This window comes from Carlito syrichta, unplaced genomic scaffold, assembly GCF_000164805.1.
Source record: "Carlito syrichta isolate Samal-C Ts95f unplaced genomic scaffold, Tarsius_syrichta-2.0.1 Scaffold301952, whole genome shotgun sequence".
Lineage (NCBI taxonomy): Eukaryota > Metazoa > Chordata > Mammalia > Primates > Tarsiidae > Carlito > Carlito syrichta.
In genome coordinates, this window is record NW_007246048.1 from 342,737 (window position 1) to 357,919 (window position 15,183).

General features: G+C 39.9%; 1 protein-coding gene across 1 annotated transcript in view; it reads left to right on the top strand.

Moving 5' to 3' along the window:
- HTT (huntingtin) overlaps positions 1-15,183 on the top strand; it is a 158,195-nt gene that overhangs the window by 81,971 nt on the left and 61,041 nt on the right. The window contains exons 30-36 of the mRNA XM_021711235.1: positions 4,285-4,362; positions 4,890-5,113; positions 6,620-6,696; positions 6,830-6,993; positions 10,433-10,488; positions 11,707-11,855; positions 13,935-14,071. Coding sequence (XP_021566910.1) covers positions 4,285-4,362; positions 4,890-5,113; positions 6,620-6,696; positions 6,830-6,993; positions 10,433-10,488; positions 11,707-11,855; positions 13,935-14,071 — 885 coding nt within the window. The remainder of the gene's footprint in view (positions 1-4,284; positions 4,363-4,889; positions 5,114-6,619; positions 6,697-6,829; positions 6,994-10,432; positions 10,489-11,706; positions 11,856-13,934; positions 14,072-15,183) is intronic.

A 15,183-nucleotide genomic window follows, 5' to 3' on the forward strand; every position in this document is an offset into this window, starting at 1 on the left:
GGAAGGAGTTTCTTATGGGGTTGTTTTATTTTAATTAGTGGGAATTAATGTCTTTGTGGTGTGTTGATTTTCGCATGTTCTGATTGTTTTGTGTATGTGTGTTTATTGACTCACATACAGAATTGGTTATTTTTTTAGTTAGTGAATTTATCAAATCCTGCATTATTCAGACTCATGATTTAATGAAGATTGACATTAGTTGACCTTTATGTTACTGAAATCAGGGATATGGTTGGTTGTGTGTGTATATATATTTTTAAAGGTGTATGTAGATAGTAACTTCATCTCTGAAAATCCTTATATTTGGGACAAGAATAACTAGGTAATTGAGCATCTTATCCTCTTGCCAGTGTCTGCAGTTAAAGATAGTTTTGCTCACCTCTGCTGTCTTGTTTTTCTTAGTTTATCTTTTTTTTTTTTTTTTTTTTTGAGTTGAAGTCTCACTCTGTTGCCCAGGCTGGAGGGCAGTGATATGCTCATGGCTACCGCAGCCTTGACCTGCTAGGCTCAGGAAATCCTTCTGCCTCAGCCTTCCAAGTAGCTGGAACCACAGGCACACACCACCATGCCCAGCTAATGTTTTTTGATTTATTGTAGAGATGAGGTCTCTCCAAGTTGTACAGGCTGGTCTTGAACCCGTGGACTCAGGCAATCCTCTTGCCTTGGCCTCCCAAAGTGCTGGAATTATAGGCATGCCACCACACCTGGCCTTCTTAGTGTATCTTTTTTGCTGTTTCATGACAGAGGCCTATTTTAGGTTTCTCATAGATCTTTTTGTCTGTCCTTTGGAATCCTCTCCAAAGTACAACTCTTAAGTTGAGTTTTTCAGCCCTGGCCTTTTAGATGAGAGTATGTGGGGTAGAAGTTTCCACAGGCTCTTCTTTGCTCTTGGCCGCTGACTGTTGTAAGGAGTCTCCTCCACTGGTTCATAAACAGCCAGATTTGAGATCTGTTCCTGCTGAAAAGCACTTCTGAGTCAGTTGGAAAGATACCCAGACACTCAGGTTGCCAGTCCAGGCTTGAGATGTACAAACTGTAGAGCCTTGTCTGTGACTTTGCTGTGGTGAAGGCAGGGGAGCCCCTGTACTGATGTGCATGTACCTGGACGTGTGCTGCGTTAGGTATGGGTGTGGAGCCACAGTGCAGCTGAAGAGGTGACCTCAGTGTGGCAAAGGGCATTCTTCAGATTTCTTTGAGCTTAACTGACTATAGGATTTAAAGGCAAAGAGAGACTTTAGAATGAAAATGAAGTTGTTTTATTTTTCTAAATAGCAACACTCAGAATAATTACACATCTTTGACAAATAGTGTTTTGTTTTTCTTCTCTTCTAGACCTTATTTATTCCATAATTATTTTTGTACATAATTGAAGTTTATTATGTGATTGGGTTGGATTGTATCATATACATTTTCCCACTTAACTCTTTATTGCTCAGTATTTTGTTTTATCTGACTTCTTTTAAGACTTTATACTGGTTTTGCGTGATTTGATTATGATGTGTCCTGTTGAAGTTTTTTTTTTTTTAATATCTTATGTTTCTTGTGTGTGGGGTTGGTTGAGCATCTTGAATCTGTGACTTCAGAGTTTTCTTAAAGTTTGGAAAATTTTAGGCCTTTATTTCTTCAAATTTTTTTTTATGCCCCCCTCCTCCTTTTTTTCTCCTTTCTTAAGAGAAGTGTAACTATCTGCATATTTGGTTGTTTAATGTTGTTCCATGGCTTAGTGATGCCTTCTTCAATGTTTTGTTTTCTCTCTCTGGTTTTCACTTTGTATAGTTTTCATTGCTATGTCTTCAAGTTCTTTCATCTTTTCTTCTGCAATATCTAATCTTCTGTTAATCTTGTCTGGTGTGTTTTTCATTATTGACTATATTTTTATCTCCAGAAGCTTGATTTAGGCCTTTAAAAAAATCTCTCATGTCTGTACTTAACTTTTTGAATGCAATTGTAATAACTTCTTTAATGTTCTTCTCTGCTAATTCTAAAATCTTATAATAATAATAATTTTCCAGTTCTAGGTTGTCTTGATTGATTTATATTCTTCATTATGGATTGCGTTTTCCTGCCTCTGCATGCCTGCTAATCTTTGGTTGGATGCTTGACATCATGACTCTTTGTTGGATACTAGGTATTTTTATATTCACATAAATCTTGAGCTTTGTTCTGAGATTCAGTTAGTTACATGGAGGCGATTTACTCTTTCAGGTCTTGCTTTTATAATTCATCAGATGGGTTGGAGCAGTGCTGGTCTAGGGCTACTCATTCTCCTCTACTGAGACAAGACCTTCCTGAGTAGTCTGCCCAGTGCCCCATAACGTATGAGTTTTCCAGTCTTGCTGGTGAGAATAGTAACTATTTTTAGTCCTGTATGAGCCCCCGGTATGCTCCCCTCTAATCCTTTCTGCTGATTCTTTCCCCAGCCTGAGATAGTTTCCTTACACATGTATTAAACAGTTGTCTACTGATACTTGAGGGGGTTCTCTACTGATTCTCAGGGTTCTCTCTGTATTGTTCTCTCCTCTCTGGTACTCAGTTCTAGGAACTTACTGTTGTGGTCTTGTTGGATTCTCAACTTCTCCTTAACTCAGGGGAACCTTGGACTCTGCCTCTGTTCATCTTCCTTGTGCCCTAACTTTGAAATTCTCTCAAGGCAGGGACTGGGGGAGTTGCAGGGCTCATGTTGTTTGTTTCTCATCTCTTAGGGATTTTTGTCCATCATTGCCTGATGCCCAGTATCTTGAAAATGGTGGTTTTGTCTGTTTGTCCATTAAAAAATTATTTTGGTTGTTTCAGGCAGGAGAGTAAATCCATTTCCTCTCACTCCATGGCCAAAAGTGGAAGTCTCACAATATTATATTGACCATTAATATTTGTAGTAGGGCCATGGTTTCTTGTTGCTCTGGGAACTCTCAGAATGCTAGAAACACCATCTTTTTCACCTGTTTTCAGTACCCAGTGCAGTTCTGATGCACACCAAGCATTCCATACACTATTTAATTTTTTTGCCTAGGCAGGGGTACAGTGTCATGATCATGACTCATGGCAGCCTCAACCTCCTGGTTTCACACACGATCCTTTCACCTCAGCCTTCTGAGTAGCTGGGACTACAGGCATGTGCCACCACACCCTGCTAATTCTTGAATTTTTTTTAGAGATGAGGTCTTGCTATGTTGCTCATGCTGGTCTTGAACTCCTGGGCTCAAACAGTCCGTCCACATTGGCATCCCAAAGTACTGGGATTACAGTTGTGAGCCACTGCACCCAGCCCATACATGTTTGTTAAGAGTTTGATAGAGATTGCATTGAATTTGTAGATTACTTTGGGTAATATAGTAATCTACAAATTTTACAATGATTCTTCCAGTCCATGAGCCTGGGATGTTTTACCATTTGTTTATGTCCTTTAAAATTTCTTCCATCAGTGTTTTGTCTTCTTGTAGAGATTTTTTACCTCCTTGGTTAAATATATTCCTGATATTTTAGCTTTTTGGAGGCTATTGTAAATGGAATTGAGTTCTTGATTTGATTCTCAGTTTGGTTGCTTTTGGTGTATAGCAGTGCTGCTAATTTGTATGTGTTGATTTTGTATCCTGAATTCATTTATCAAATCCAGGAATCTTTTGTAGGATTCTCTAGTTATATGATCATATCATTGACATATAGAGATAGTTTGTTTTCTTCTTTTCCAATTTGGATAACCTTTATTTCTTTCTCTTGCTCGATTGCTGTGACTAGGACGTCAGTACTATGATGAATAAGATTTCTTCCTTCTTAATTCTTCAAATGGACATCAGCTGGCTTAGACCTCATTATTGATGATGGAAAGAAGAGCTTGTGAGAATAGTAACATTAGGGCAGTTATTTTGGTCAATTTTGCAGATCTCTGTGTGACAATTCTAGGACAAATTTGTAGTAATTCACACACTGATGTATTATGTGTTGTGTTCAGTTGAACATTTTCACAGGCTCTATATCTGAAGTCCTATCCTAAAAACAGGACTGGAAGCATAGCAGACAGTAGATACTTAATAATTATTAAATGAACAAGTTAAGTGAATGGATATATAGATGCATGAAAGAATGGTTTCAAAACATCTGCTTAGATTTCAAGACTTTTTTTTACTGCCTCTGTTCAGAGTGATACATTGAAAACTTTTCTCTGATTTTCCTCTGATATGGACACAATTTCAATGGAAGTTGCCCTTGTATCTTTGATTTCTGTCTAGTTTCATGCAATAATGGATCATCTGTGAGTCACTTAATATCTTACTGTTCTTTCTACAGTGTGTTGAAGAGATCCTGGGATACCTGAAATCCTGCTTTAGTCGAGAACCAATGATGGCAACTGTTTGTGTTCAACAAGTAAGAGTGTCTGTTGTTTCTTGTCCTGTTCTGCTAATCCCTCCAGGCACATCAACAGAGTGCTGCTTATCCTTAAGAAGCTGGTGCTGGTGACATGATCAGTAGGAAGGATTAGATGTCTGGCCCATCACTCTTTTGCTCACTCCATGATTGGGCCAAGGGGGTCCCTCCCATCTCCCCCAGGGAGACGAGGTTTATCGCTGTGGAGAGCAGAGGACATTAGAAAGTCTGCTGGACCCTTGCTATTTAACCATTGTCTTCGTGTCCCTCCAGGATTTTGTTTAAAATGCCTGATATTATTTAGAATCACTGGGAAGCCCCAAACTCTTATTTAACATACAAACAGGACTTCACAGCAATATCTCACAAGGTATTAATAGCAATTCATAACAAGAATTTCACATTTTGAAGTTTTCCTAACATATCCAGTTATTTATAGATGGATTTGATATTTCTGTGGGAGGTTCTTAAGGTGTGACTCGTGCCACATTAAGTCAAACATTGTTGCTTTCGTTTTTTCACTGTAGTTGTTGAAGACTCTCTTTGGGACAAACTTGGCCTCCCAGTTTGACAGCTTATCTTCCAACCCCAGCAAGTCTCAAGGCCAAGCACAGCGCCTTGGCTCCTCCAGCATGAGGCCAGGCTTGTATCACTACTGCTTCATGGCCCCGTACACCCATTTCACCCAGGCCCTCGCCGATGCCAGCCTGAGGAACATGGTGCAGACGGAGCAGGAACATGACACCTCAGGGTAACAGCCATGGCAAGAATGCTGTTGTTGTTGGAAACACAAAGAGCAAGCAGGGAATACTTTGCAAAAGAATAAAAAAGAAAATAATAGCCATCATTTTCCAATAATGCTGTATTCAAAGAAATCTAAGAAATATGGTTGATGCATAGATGATTAAGGCATGGCCCCCGCCTTCAGAGAAGTGTGTGGTCTAGTGAGTGAGATGTGCTTAGGGGTTCTATACCATCAGAAGTGGGTAGAGCAAGAGGAACACTGGGTGGGCCAGTTCTGATTTCCAAATTGTGTCAACAAACTAGAACTGTGGTACCCAATGTCATGTATTCAAAGCAGATGCCCATAAATGACATTTGCCTATATAGTCATGTGGTATATATTGATGGTACTTTTTTTTTTTGAGTCGACGTCTCACTCTGTTGCCCAGGCTGGAGTGCAGTAGCATGCTCACAGCCACTGCAGCCTCAATCTGCTGGGCTACAGGCATGTGCCACCATGCCCGGCTAATTTTTGATTTATTGTAGAGATGAGGTCTCGCCAAGTTGCCCAGGCTGATCTCGAACCCATGGGCTCAGGCAATCCTCTCATCTCAGCCTTCCAAAGTGCTGGGATTATAGGTGTGAGTCATTGCGCCCAACCTTGATAGTACTTTTCTGGCTCATAACAAGTGTGAAAGAATAACTTCATTGTGGCACAGTAGTGCTGGTGTTTAAAGGTGTGTGAAGAGCATACAAGAGTCTTGGATATATTACTTTGTGTTTTGTAAACTTGATAACTAGAAGTCTCTTTTCTCTTTAATTTATGTTTGTACTTTTGTGCCAGGAATTCAGTAGGTGTTTCTTAAATTGCCATAATTATTAATAGATATTTGAATTGATACTCTGTCTAGTAATAATCATAGAATTCCTTGTTTTTCCTTTTATAACTGTACTGATCAGTCAGCTACAATTTAAATAACAGGGTCAGAAAGTCAAGGAAAATAGATGTACTTACTATATATCCACATTTCAGGAATAAGTCTGTTTCAATACTTTATGTAATCACATGGGGTATGCGTGTAAATACATAAAGGTGTGTGTGTGTATGAATTTCATATGTATTTCCTAAAAAGGAAGGATATAATTGATGTAAATATTTTAAAGTTTTTTTCCTCCAAGAAAATCAAGTGATACCTTCTAAATTACTGGATCTATCAAATGACTTTCACCTTTTTCTCAAGTCCCAATAAAGACTGGGCTGACTAGTGGGTTTCTTATAGCAGAAAAAAGCTGAGACTTGAGTAGCCTTCTACAGGTGACAAGACTTGATGGCTGTCAGGCAGCTGTAAACTCTATTTGAGTATCAATATCTCAAGAGCATGATACTGCTACATTGAGTGATCTTCCAAGTTGTTTCTCACTCTGACATGTTCTGACTGTGTGAACATGAAATTAGTTTGAGCTGGGGAATGACTGAGTGCAGATGAGATTATTTAAGGATATTTTTGGCTTCTCTTTTATTCCCATTTGGCAGATGGTTTGATGTTCTTCAGAAAGTGTCTACCCAGTTGAAGACAAACATCACGAGTGTCACAAAGAACCGTGCAGATAAGGTAAATGGTGTCACAGTCTGAACTAGCACAATGATGCTAGTGAAACTGGAGCTAAGATTTTCCAGACTGGTTACTTGAAGCTTTCTTTGATTGCTCACTTATGAATTCTTTCTTTTTTTTTTTTTTTTAATAAAATGCTATTCATAATCACATTCGTTTATTTGAGCCTCTTGTTATAAAAGCTTTAAAACAGTATACGACAACAACATCTGTGCAGTTACAGAAGCAGGTTTTAGATTTGCTGGCACAGCTGGTTCAGTTACGGGTCAATTACTGTCTTCTGGATTCAGATCAGGTTTGTCACTTTTAATCTTTCATTCACCATACCTGTTCCTAATTTAATGAAAATTACCCTAAAAAGACACTGAAATCTACCTTAAAGAAATGTATAATTTGTATTTTCTCTTATCAGTTACTATTTCTAATCTGTTTCATGTACCTACTTGGTGCAGAAGGCCTGGCTGATAGCCAGCTTCACAAGTGTCAGCACTCTCGCCCCAACTCCCTGAGTGTACCTTGCTCTGTTAGGATTAGCCAGAGATTTTTCCTATCCACTTACCTACTCACCCCACCCCTAATAAGTTAGGATTTAAATTGTAAAGGTGTAATTTGGATTTATTGTTTTGAGTGACAGGTTTGCAAAATTTAAGACTTTTTTAAAAGTCAGGATCTCACTCTGTTGCCCAGGCTCTGGTGTACAGTGGCAAGATCACAGCTCACTTCAGCTTCTACATTTTGGGCTCAGGTGATCCTCGTCTCAGCTTTCTGGGTAGTTGGGACTACAGGCATGCACCACCACACCCAGCTTGTTTTCTGATTTTTTTTAGAGATGAAGTCTCTCACTATGTTGCACAGGCTGGATACAAGTAGTCCTGGGCTCAAGTAGTCCTCTCACCTGGGCCTACCAAAGTGCTGGGATTACAGGCATGAACCACTGTGCCCAGCTAGAGATTTATTTTAAAACAGACAATCAATTGTGGTCTGCAGTTTCAAGCAATCTAAAATGTTAGCCTCTTTAAAAGGGAATATAATCTAATAGGACAGTAATTGAGACCCGTGCTCCTGGATTCCCACGTGGTAGCTGTGTGACTTTGTATGAGCGTTTGTACTCACCTTCCTTCCCCTATGCTGCGTTGCCTTCTTCATTCCATTGCTGAATGTGAGATTTTGACGAGTCATGTCCCTTCATGATGCAGATTCTCTTCACGATTCATGCCAGTTAACTATAGATAAAATTGTCTTTATGTCATCAAAATTTAACTGTCATTGTTGAGCTGTGATCTTGGGCTACTTTCTTTTGTAGGGTAGGAAATTCTTTACATAGAAATCTTACAATTCTCTATTTCTTCTGAGACATAAATCTGTCTTGTCTGTAATTTTATTCACCTCAAAGGGTTATTTCCCTAGGAAAAAATGAGGATACATGGTTGAGACTGATTTCCCACAGTGGCTATTGGTATAGGGTCAACCTTGAATGAAAGAGGAGTCAAAGGGTGGGACTTTGCTTGGGCTGATGCTTTGACTCTTCCTACTTTCACAAACCTCTCAGAAGGTCATTCTACATGGGCCGTTTCTCTCTTCAGGGAATTTTCTTGGAGAACTTAATTCCCTTTCTTTTGACACTAGGAGGCTGCATGGGGAAAAGTCCTGGTCTGCAGCTGTGGTCTGCAGGAGGAGCAGGCTCATGGGGGCACAGCAGGAGCACAGGAGCACCCCGTAGGGAAACCAGAGCCCTGAATTGGTTAGCAAGAACTCATTGAAGACTGCAATCTACCTTTTCTTTAGAATTTCCCAGTTCAAGCTATGTGTGTGCCTGTAATCCCAGCTAATTAGGAGGCTGAGGTAGGAGGTTCACTTGAGCCCAGGAGTTGGAATCTAGCCTGGACAATATAGTAAGATCCTGTCTCCAAAATAATAATAATAATAATAATAATAACAATAACAATAATAATAATTTCCCGGTTCTGACTCATCATAGGTAGACTCTGGTTTTCTCATATTGTAGTTATATACTGATCTCTTTTGGGCCGTCTTTAGTAGAAAAAAAAATAAACAGTTCTACACTATAACATAGAATTGCTGGGTAGACTTGAATGTTTTATCCAATTCTTTCTTTAGTCATTCTATGTAGACCTTTTTTTCAAATATAGAATAATTTTTGTTGCTTTCTTTTGTCTTTCTAAAATTCTGTCTGATTCTGAAGCATTGAGAGGAGGGCTGGGCGTGATGGTTCACGCCTGTAATTCTAGCACTTTGGGAGGCCAATGTAGGCAGATAACTTGAGCCCAGAAGTTTGAGACCAACTTGGGCAACATAGCAAAACCTTGTCTCTGCAAAAATTTTTAAAAAATTTAGCCAGGCATAATAGCATGTGCCTGTAGTCCAGCTACCTGGGATGCTGAGGTGGAAGGATCCCCTGAGCCCTGGAGGTCAAGGCTGCTGTGAACCGTGATCATAATCATCATGCTACTGCGTTCCAGCCTAAGTGACAAAGTGAGAGCCTGCCTCAAAACAAAAGCAAAAACAAAAACACTGAGATAGGACAGCCTCGAGATTCTCCTGTGCTGTGTGTCTCTCTTCATGTATGTTGGGCTCATCTTTACCATGTGCTTCACTCTGGGTCCCAGTTGCTGCCCCTTACTTGGTGATGTGATGTCTTTCTCACTGTGAGTGCTCTGACCTCACATTTTTTCTTTTTGACTTTGAACAATTGATTGCCTTTCTCCAAGTTGTTAGAATTCAGTACAGGGACAGCGTATCCACAAGAAGAAACAGCTAGAGCAGATGAGCCGTTAAACCCGATCCAGATAATGATGTATTGAGCATCTGTATGTTGTATGTCTGCATCTTGTTTGTCTGCATCTTGTTCCGTCTATGTGGGGGTTACGTGTTCTGTACTTCAATTGGGGGAGCTCCCGTTGGGCTGGGAGAGTCGACGGCTGCCTGGAATATGAGCGTTATACATAGTTGGCTCTAACAACTTGTCTAAATGCCTCACCTCTTGGTACCCACCTCAGTACGAGACACCTTTAAATATGAGCGTGGTGGGAGGGAAGAAGTTGACTAATTTGGGCATATTATTACTAAACCAGTATCGGGAGATCTGTGCTTCTCGGTCTGCTATTTTTTTTTTTTTTTTTTTTGAGTAGGACTCTCACTCTCACCCAGGCTGGAGTGCAGTGGCATGCTCATAGCCACTACAGCCTTGACCTGCTGAATTTAGGCAATCCTTCTACTTCAGCCTTCCAAGTAGCTGGAACTACAGGTGCATGCCACTATGCCCAGCTAAATTTTTGATTTTTATTGTAGAGATGAAGTCTCGCCATGTTGCCCAGGTTGGTCTTGAATCTGTGATCTCAGGCAATCCTCTCACCTCCACGTCCCAAAGTGCTTGTGATTATAGGTGTGAGCTACCGTGCCCGGCTTTCGGTCTGTTATTTACTAGAACAAATGAGTCCCCAAGATACGTTTTGGGGTAATGTCTGATGTCTCCTGGAATTTATTATTTGTTTCCACCTCAGTGTTCAGTAAACTTGCTTTTTAAGAGATTTCAGAAAGTATTCTGCAATTATCTAGTCTGACTTCAGCATAGCCTTGGGTTCTGTATATGGTCAAATTTATCTGCTGTCAAGAAACTTGTTAAAAATTTACAGAGATAAGCAGAAAGAAAAGAAACTTGATTTTCAAATTTTAATACTATTATTGATGTGAAAATTTTATTTTTCTTCCTGTAGGTGTTTATTGGATTTGTGTTGAAACAGTTTGAATACATTGAAGTGGGCCAGTTCAGGTAATAGCTTTTTGTCATTTTAGATTTCCTTTTTGCATACTTATGCGTAATTTTAGCTTATCAAGATGAACATTTACTTTAAAGTACTATTAGATATCTTTGCTGTTTTCTTTAAATGGAAGTCTCATTAACACGCTGTGCGTTTTTGCTTCTCTTAAAAATTAATATCTCAGCCGGGCTCGGTGGCTCAGCCTGTAATCCCGCGCTTTGGGAGGCTGGGGTGAGTGGATTGCCTGAGCCTGTGGGTTTGAGACCTGCCTGGGCAACTTGGTGAGCCCTTATCTCTACAATAAATCAAAATATTAGCTGGGCGTGGTAGCGCGCGCCTATAGTTCCAGCTACTTGGAAGGCTGAGGCGGAAGGATCGCTGGAGCCCAGCAGGTTGAGGCTGCGGTGGCCAGAAGTGTGCCACTGCACTCCAGTCTGGGTGACAGAGTGAGATTCCAACTCAAAAAAAAAAAAAATTAATGTCTCAAGACTTGTTTGGAAGTAGTTCTGCATCTGGTAATTCCATATGTTATCAGTTTTCATTTCACATTTTGAAGCATTTAATTATGATGATTGGTTGCTAAATGAAATTTCATCTGTTGGAGCACTACTTTTTAGAGATCTAAGCATTTTTAAAATAAGATTGTCTTTAGTAAAGGTAATTATCATGTCCTTTACTTATATTAACTGTAGTTTTTCTTGCCAGATGTTAAGGTTTTAGTACTTCTTGTTTTGTCCATTACAGATTTTGCAAATATTATTATTGAAAATTAAATTCTTTTGTTTCTAAAGTACTTAATAAATACTGTAATTAGGGAAACTTAGTGCAGAAGTATAGTGTTCTTTAGAGTCCCTGGGGTCTAGAGACTCAGTGTTTATTCTAATTACATAACAGCTTGACTGTGATTTTGGGCAAGTTATTTTTTCTTTTGAGTCTTGATTTCTTTAAGAGCAAAGGGGCAGAGGAACGCTAGGAAGATTGTACTCGTTGGGCTGCTTGTGCTGTCAGGTACACCTGTTCCCTCTTAGCCCTTCCATTGTCCAGACTCTGCACATGGGCACAGATGAGAACGCACAGTGACATGGGTGGATTTAAATTAAATCACTGCAGCCTCTTTAGCTTAATGTGAGCTCTCTTTCAAGGTTGAATCATGAGTTATTTTATGTTGTTTGTATTGATTATATATCTTAATTTTTAAAAAATGTCTAAACTGGTGTTTTCATTTTTAGGGAATCAGAGGCAATTATTCCAAACATCTTTTTCTTCCTGGTATTACTATCTTATGAACGCTATCATTCAAAACAGATCATTGGAATTCCTAAAATCATTCAGCTCTGTGATGGCATCATGGCTAGTGGGAGGAAGGCTGTGACACACGGTAATGGATACACCTTTCACTGTCATTTTCAGGGTCATGTATGCTTGGCAGTGTTAGTCTTCTTATACCACTTTCAGCTGTGTGCATGGCGTTTCTGGGCTTCTTGGGCCTTGCCTGTGTGTGTGCCTATGCATGAATATACCAGTTAGAGGTGCTTAAAAAGAGTAGAGAGCATATTCTTTACTCTCAGGAGTTTATTATGTACTTAAGGGAAAAACATTTAAGAAACAGTAAGATGGTCTAAGGCAGTGGTCCCCAGCCCTTTTGGCAGCAGGGACCAGTTTTGTGGAAGGCAGTTTTTTCATGGACTGGGGTGGGGCGGGGCTGGGAAGATAATTTCAGGATGATTCAAGCATATAACATTTATTGTGTACTTTATTTCTATTATTATTACATTGTAATATATTATGAAATATTTAGACAACTCACCATAAAAAAAGGCACAGACAAGGCGCAGATGAAAGTGGGAAATAAAATAATGGGTGAACCATCAGCAGACTAAAATAAGTGTCAGATTCTGACTTAAAGCCTACTACCAGATGCAGCTGTACAATTGAAGTACATTAACTCACTTGTCACTCGTTGATAGGGTTTTGATATGAGTCTGCAAGCAGTTGATTTACTGTGGTCTCTGTGTACTCAAACCTCACTGCTAATGTTAATCTGTATTTGCAGCCACTCCCCAGCACTAGCATCAATGGTTCAGCTCCACCTCAGATCATAAGGCGTTAGATTCTCATAAAGAGTATGCAACCTAGATCCCTTGCAATTACAGTTCACAATAGGGTTTGCGCTCCTATGAGAATCTAATGCCACCACTGATCTGACAGAAGGCAGAGCTCAGGTGGTAATGTGAGTTATGGGGAGAGGCTGTAAATACAGACGAAGCTTTGCTTACTTGCCCACCTCTTACCTTCTGCTGTGCAGCCTGTGGGTTAGGGACCCCTTGTCTAAGGTACACATAGATTTTAAATATAAATGCTCCTGTTTACCCATATGAAACACACACATTTTTAAAATTCAACTTGCCATAAATCAAATTTTGATTTCCTATTCCATGGTATTAGAGATACAGTTTGACCTTGGTTCAACACTCTCTGTTTTGCCTGGTTATTTTACTGTAGCTTAACTAAGGACCACAGAAAATGGTCCATCGCTCAAGCCCCTTCAGCCTGTGAAATGAGGTGGTGTGGTTTTAATAATGAGTCGGAAATTTTTCTTTGAACTTTTAAAACTGATTTTTCAGCATTTCTCTATTGGCCCTTCTTGATACCTTTACCAGGAATCTGTAGGCTTTTGATCTTTGATAGGGATACATCCTAAGTACCTTGCACATTCCCAAATGTGAGAATGATGCTACCACATGGAGTCTTTGCCATGCAACCCGTCAGGAGGAGACCATAGAATGCACTGTGTTGAGAGGCAGTGCCTTGGCTGCCCTCTCAACTTTCATGCTAGCTAATCCTATCAGTCTTTGCCATGACCTCACATGGGATTCAAATTCATGCTTGAACCAAGGTGTAGGTTATTAAAGGCATAGGTGTTTGGATCACCAGATTTAGTAGAAAATGCAGATGTTAAATTCAGGGAACTAAGCCTTCTTGGACTTGGAGAGTCTTTGGATGGAGAATCAATGAGAGAGAGAGGGAGGGAGGGAGGGGGAGGGAGAGAGAGAGGAAGAGACAGACACAGACAGACAGACACAGCATGAGCCTGTGTGCCAATGAAAGGTACTTCTTTTGTTTTTTCATGTGGTCATGTTAAACTAATTAATTTATTTCGACTCATGTTTTGAACTAAGAAAAGACCTGGGGAAAACTCCTTATCTAGTGAGAGAGTGAGTTTACTTTAGTACAATAGCATAATAATTTAATACTGTGATCACGTGTATATGGCCTTCCACAATGATATAATGATAATTTTACAACACTCATGAATAACCATAATTACTTTTATCATCAACTAAGTACGAGTTAGGGCTTTCTTTGTTTCTTGAAAATATTTTGGGGGCGTTGAGAGCTGTCCTCCAAATGTGGTTTTCACAAACTGCCTTATGGGGATGCCCTTTTGTTCCCACAGCTATACCAGCTCTGCAGCCCATTGTCCATGACCTTTTTGTGTTAAGAGGAGCAAATAAAGCTGATGCAGGAAAAGAGCTTGAAACGCAAAAAGAGGTGGTGGTATCAATGTTACTCAGACTGATCCAGTACCATCAGGTAAGAGGAATGTGTATTGACAGTTGTGAACACTTGGCAGTGTCTCTAGAGGTGGAAGGAATTACCATGTGTCTCAGCTGTTTGCTAACCAGTAGGTACTAGGCTCTCTAGAGTCTGGGGGAGATGCCAGTGAGATGAGAGATGTAGTTGGTATGTATCTTTCAAGTGGGCACAGCCACAGCAGGTTGCCTGTCACCTGTCTGCCAGTCAGGAGATCATTCAAGGTAGTAAACATGGCAGAATTCCTCTTTTCCAAAACAAGGACCAAAAGCTCGTTACTTGATAATGTTGGTCAAAATGGTAGAATACTTAAAAATGGTAGAAATCTGAAATAATAAAAAGATGTTATTTATATATTTACCATTGTTTTGATGTAAGGACAAGGTCTTTTTCTTTTAGCTGATTTCTAATTTTTTTTTTTTTTTTGAGTTTGAGTCTCACTCACCAAGACTGGAGTGCAGTGGCTGCTCCTGGCCACTGCAACCTCGACCTGCTGGGCTCCGGCGATCCTTCCGCCTCAGCCTTCCAAGTAGCTGGAACTACAGGCACATGCTATCACACCTGGCTAATTTTTTATTTATTGTAGAGGTGAGGTCTTGCTAAGTTGCCCAGGCGGGTCTCGAACCCGCAGGCTCAGGCACTTCGCTCACCTCAGCCTCCCAAAGCGCTGGGATTACAGGTTGAGACACCGAGCCCAGCTGTTTTTGTTTTTCTTAAAGTGCTGTAAAAATTCGAAGACAATTTGGGGGCAGTCTAAGTGTAGAAATCTTGCTTTTTTAATGACTTTTTTTGAGAAAAAAACTTGTATGGTTGTCTAGCCCTCACTTATTTTGTCAATTATTTTTAGCTATTAGTCTTTGAATCTTTTTTTGGGGAGTATATTAGAAAATAGGAAAGCTCTCGGCAGTGAGAGGAGACCCAAAAAATGGGTTGCTTGTATTTCAATCTGTATAAAGCCATAAGTGTTTCTCATAAAACCAACACTTTCTTTGTGCATATTCATATTTTGATTAATCCTTGTAATATTAAATACTTAATGCTAGCCGGGCTCGGTGGCTCAGTCTGTAATCCTGCGCCTTTGGGAGGCTGAGGTGAGTGGATTGCCTGAACCC